This window comes from Macrobrachium nipponense, chromosome 8 (genome assembly GCF_015104395.2).
Source record: "Macrobrachium nipponense isolate FS-2020 chromosome 8, ASM1510439v2, whole genome shotgun sequence".
In the NCBI taxonomy this organism is placed as follows: domain Eukaryota; kingdom Metazoa; phylum Arthropoda; class Malacostraca; order Decapoda; family Palaemonidae; genus Macrobrachium; species Macrobrachium nipponense.
The window spans coordinates 47,505,645-47,511,471 of NC_087203.1; the positions used below are offsets into that span (position 1 = coordinate 47,505,645).

The following is a 5,827-nucleotide window of genomic DNA, read 5'->3' on the forward strand; positions in this document are numbered from 1 at the left end:
ATCAACTTTACTGCAACTCCGTTCATACCCTTTTTCATCCTACTCTCCTCAACTCTCTCCTGACGATCGTTTCACAGCAACTGTTTTGAGGTTTTCCTCCTCTTACACCTTTCAAACCTTTCTCCAAGTTGCTTCGCATTTCGCTTAAATTATATATTCCATTCTCAATAAAACTCTTTCAGTTTCCAAAGACTAATTAACGCTCCAAATGACATATCTACCTATTTTTGGTTTCAAAGACGTCACTACTCACGAGGAGCTCATTTCAATTATATCTCCTATATAATAAGCTCGGTTTTGATGACACTATTAGTAAGGAATCAAAGTGATAGCTTTTTTTTTTTTTTTATTTGTTTTGGTTTCAGTGTTTACAGTCAATTAGCCTGCACGGTATAAACAACTCAGTATATGATGAAGTCATGGGATACCACAGGGGCGTAAACGATGAGTCAGTGGGAAGAGGGTTTTGCTCAGCTAATTGGAAAGGTTTTTTTTGTGCATCAAACATAACGCGCATGAACTCACACACATAATATATATATATACATCACACATATATATATATATATATATATATATATATATATATATATATATATATATATATATATAATTTCCAAAAATGGGGGAGGTCTCAAAAGAGAGGGGGGCAGATGGTCTCTCCAAAAGACGGGGGAAGACTCTTTCTCCAAAAGATGGTGAAAAGACTGTCTCTCCAAAAGATGGGGGGAAAGACTGTCTCTCTAAGAGATGGGGGGAAAGACTGTCTCTCTAAAAGATGAGGGGAAAGACTGTTTCTCTAAAAGATGGGGGAAAGACTGCCTCTCCAAAAGATGGGGGAAAGACGGTCTCTCGAAAAGATGGGGGAAAGACTGCCTCTTCAAAAGATGGGGGAAAGACGGTCTCTCTAAAAGATGGGGGAAAGACTGCCTCTCCAAAAGATGGGGGAAAGACGGTCTCTCGAAAAGATGGGGGAAAGACTGCCTCTCCAAAAGAGGGGGGAAAGACGGTCTCTCGAAAAGATGGGGGAAAGACTGCCTCTCCAAAAGATGGGGGAAAGACGACCTTTCCAAAAGATGGGGGAAAGATGATCTTTCCAAAAGATGGAGGAAAGACGATCTTTTCAAAAGATGGGGGAAAGATTCTCTCTCTAAAAGATGGGGAAATGACGGTCTCTCTAAAAGATGGGGGAATGACGGTCTCTCCAAAAGATGGGGAAAGACGGCATCTCAAAAGAGATGGGGAAAGGGATTCGGAGATGGGAGAGCACTTTAAAAAATAAATGGGGAAGATGGGTGATAGTAAAGAGCGAACGGTACTACCTACGAAAAGGAGCCGGGGATTGGTTCAGGGGGGGGGGGGGGGGGTGGGGGGGGGGGGGGGGGGGGGGGGGGGGGGGGATGTCATGGGGAAAAAGAAGGGAGTCAGGGGAGGGGGGGGGGTTGGAAGGGATGGGGGGGATGGCAATCAATAACAACACAGTCTCCTGGGAGGAGGAGGAGGCAGGTACCAAGAGGGAACAGAAGGCACGATGGGAAAGATGCCGTTAAGAGAGAGAGAGAGAGAGAGAGAGAGAGAGAGAGAGAGAGAGAGAGAGAGAGAGAGAGAATAAGAACTCTGAAATAGAAGTTAAAACGGGGTTCGACTTATGGCATTTATCGTCGCTCTGAAATAAACAAACAACAAACGTTCCCGATTAAAAATCATACGAGGTTTATTTATAAGAGAGAAAAAAAATAAAACTTCCATCACGGCCATTTAACATCAAAGAGACCGCTGGCGCTCACTTTCATAGACCCTACGCTTTTATCTCTCTCTCTCTCTCTCTCTCTCTCATCCTCTCTCTCTCTCTCTCTCTCTCGAGCAGCTCAAAAATAGACACTAATCAAAAAAGGGTAAATGAACAAACTCGTCAATGGCAAATGACACAATAACGTTGATGCAAAAAAAAAAAAAAAAAGGCAAGCGATGACTATATAAAGAAAAAAAAAAATGGGGGGGGATGGAAACGCATGGCACAAGGTATAACCTATCAGGCCTTGCTACACTATTGAGTATCTGATTAAGATCTGTCATAAATATTCCTATATAAAAGTTTAAGACAAACCATTCCGCCAAATTCTGACCTCAGGGGCCATTCTTTGAACACTTATTGATTATTATTATTATTATTATTATTATTATTATTATTATTATTATTATTATTATATCAGAAGTGGAACCCTATACATATGGAATAAGCCACTGACTTCTAATACAAGCTTCCAAATAATAATAATAATATAATAATAATAATAATAATAATAATAATAATAATAATATAATAACAACAGTAACAATATTATTGTAATTATTATTATTATTCAGAAGATGAACCCTATTCATATAGAACAAGCCCACAAGGGCCACTGACTTGTAATACAAGCTTCCGAAGATTTATTATTATTATTATTATTATTTTATTTTTTTTTTTTTTTTTTTTTGCTCTATCACAGTCCTCCAATTCGACTGGGTGGTATTTATAGTGTAGGGGTTCCGGGTTGTCATCCTGCCTCCTTAGGAGTCCATCACTTTTCTTACTGTGTGTGCGTTTCTAGGATCACCACTCTTCTGCATGAGTCCTAGGAGCTACTTCAGCCTCTAGTTTTTTTCTAGATCCTTTTCAGGGAAAAAAAACCCCCCCCCCCCCTCTTGGGATCGTGCCTAGTGCTCCTATGATTATGGGTACGATTTCCACTGGCATATCCCATATACCTTCTTATTTCATATTATTATTATTATTATTATTATTATTATTATTATTATTATTATTATTATTATTATTATTGATTATATTATTCATTCGAAGATGAAGCCTATTCATACGGAACAAGCCCACCACCACAGGGGCCACTGACTCGCAATCCAAGCTTCCAAAGAATATTACGTTCAGTAGAAAGAGGTAACAGAAGACAATAGGAAATAAAGAAAAGAGAAATTATTAGAGAATAAAAAAACATATATATTAACAAATTAATAAATGGACCGAACAAAAGACTTCTTTCAGTTTTCTTCTGAAGATGAAAAAATAAATTGACAAAAATTACTGAGTATAACTTGTTTACTTGTCAGTAAAATACTATGCCAATACTTACGAGTAAACAAGTTAGACTCGGTCATTTTGTGGGTCTCATTTATCCAAATTAATATATACGGGGGAAGAGTAGTGGTAAAGAGTCAGTCCACGAGGATGTCTACCGTTAAGCAATGCAGGCGGACGAACCGCTGATTGAGCAATGTCTGCATACAAACTAGGGACTGGTAACGATTAGCAGGACCAAATTTGGTACGTCTTAACGTTTGAAGCTGTTCAGAGGGTAGAGCAATACTTCAAATACAGTCTTGGTCTAAATATGAATGATGATGCTGAGTTTAAATCAATATATTTGATGACTGAGTTCTATGATGGTAAATAATTTCACTGAAAGACATACGATTTAACAAAGGGACCTATAACACTGTTTCATAGAGAGAGAGAGAGAGAGAGAGAGAGAGAGAGAGAGAGAGAGAGAGAGAGAGAGAGAGAGAGAATCTTCTATTTCTCTTATGTGAATGTGAATGCACATAAAGCAGCTAGAGAGAGAGAGAGAGAGAGAGAGAGAGAGAGAGAGAGAGAGAGAGAGAGAGAGAGCAATGATCCGAAATGCATGCAAAATAAAATAAAGTAAAGAATATTCATAAGCTCTCTCTCTCTCTTCTCTCTCTCACTCTACGTTTTAGAGAGAGAGAGAGAGAGAGAGAGAGAGAGAGAGAGAGATTCTTTACTTCATATTTGGCATGTAGTTCGGATCGTTGCTCTCTCTCTCTCTCTCTCTCTCTCTCTCTCTCTCTCTCTCTCTCTCTCTCTCTCTCTCTCTCTAAAACGTACACCTCATACAGCTGAATACTCAATTGTACTGAAACAGTATAATACGATGCTTCAATCATCGAAAGATGACCAAAGATCAAACAGTTTTAAATAAGAAACAAGGCGTGATCCAACTTACTCGAGGGGGCGGGGGGTTGCTAAAATCAACGGTCAAATAGAGCGTTGTTTCACCAACGAAAATTAAAATAAATACGCTATATTTTATATTAGAAATATTTGTTTTGTACTACTTAACAGGCACATTATTTATTTTTTACATTATCAATATAATAAATAAATCATACATAATCCTATCGTAAAATTCCTGTATCTTTAACTCAACGCGAAACAGTTTTTCAAACCTTTTTAATCTTTTCCATAGGCCTTTCCTACCCCCCTCCCCCCCCCCAACAAGAACAAGAAAAACAACAAAATAATTTGTAAGCTTACTCCCAGAGTAAGCGATAAAATAAACGTTCTAAAGAAGACTTGGGGGGGGGGGGGGGGGGGGGGGGTAGGCACTATCACAATCAGACCAGCGAAGCAACGGACAGAAACTGCCAGGTCAGGTCAAAAATAATTCGCGAGTCTATTTCTATTCCAACGAACCCTACTGGACGTTTCACAGTGGTACTCCTGTTAAAAGCAATTTCCAGCAGGGCTCTTATATCACCCTTGGTTCCGAGAAAGTGGGACTACGTATTAAAACTACATAAAAAAAGGAGAGCAAACAATGACTTCATCCAGAGGCCCCAAAAAAATTAGAAAAAAAAAATATATCGGCAGGAAACGCACGGTACGAGGTAACCTATTCGGTCTTTCAAACTCTCTAAATCATTTTCAATACATTTCGCGCAATGAAGTCCGACTACCTTTGGTATTATTCGCTATCCTGAACCATTATGTCCTTTGCATTTTTACTTATTTACTACACTATTTCATATTTATTTATCTATTTATTTTCTTTTTTCTTTTTCTGTAACTTCTTTCAAATGAACGCCATGACATTGGTGGCTTCAATTTCAAGCCAATGAATATGGTTCATCTTCTAAATATAATAACAATAATAATAATAATAATAATAATAATCTTTTGAAAAATTCCTATACTTATCTATTCTATGAAAAATACTGTTTAATTACACGTTACAGATGTACGCGTGTGTCTGACTGTGTGTGATATTTTCTTCAATTGCTTTTTTTATTATTATCATTATTACTTTTACCGTCACTATTTCCTCCCTTCTATTTCAACGAAATCACTAACAGCACTTTTAACTAAAATCCAAAATCCTCTTAATTAAATGTTACGAAATACTGAGTGTCATATGTGGAGAAAAATAAATCCAAATTTTTTTAAGACAAAATTCTAACATTAAGCACTTTTAACTAAAATCCAAAATCCTCTTAATTAAATGTTACGAAATTATGTGTGTCTCATATGTGGAGAAATATAAATCCAAATTTTTTGAAGACAAAATTCTAACATTAAGCACTTTTAACTAAAATCCAAAATCCTCTTAATTAAATGTTACGAAATACTGTGAGTGTCATATGTGGAGAAAAATAAATCCAAATTTTTTGAAGACAAAATTTTAACATTAAGCACTTTTAACTAAAATGCAAAATCCTCTTAAATGTTACGAAATACTGTGAGTGTCATATGTGGAGAAAAATAAATCCAAATGTTTTAAAGACAAAATTCTAACATTAATATCTAGAAATGAAATGACACGACAAAGCCAACCCACAATGGTGTACGATGATCTCGTACGAGTATATAACAGCCGCGTAGCTTGGGTACAATACGTGTCCGTTACGAGCACACCATCCCCCCCCCCCCGGCCCCCTCCACCCCGCCCCTCAAACGACATCTCTTTCTGGATTATACTGTCCCTACCCTTCCTCCGCTTAGCTGTCTAACTCCTACCCCTTATCCCAT

General features: G+C 37.5%; 1 protein-coding gene across 1 annotated transcript; it reads left to right on the top strand.

Annotated features, from left to right (window-relative positions):
• Nucleotides 1-778: 778 nt before the first annotated feature.
• On the top strand, nt 779-1,282 carry LOC135223080 (uncharacterized). Its single transcript, XM_064261587.1, has one exon. The coding sequence runs from the start codon at nt 779-781 to the stop codon at nt 1,280-1,282; it is 504 nt and encodes a 167-aa protein (XP_064117657.1).
• Nucleotides 1,283-5,827: the final 4,545 nt, after the last annotated feature.

Excerpts from the sequence above, each read along its gene's own strand:
- LOC135223080 (XM_064261587.1), top strand. The coding sequence starts at position 779 with ATGAGGGGAAAGACTGTTTCTCTAAAAGATGGGGGAAAGACTGCCTCT.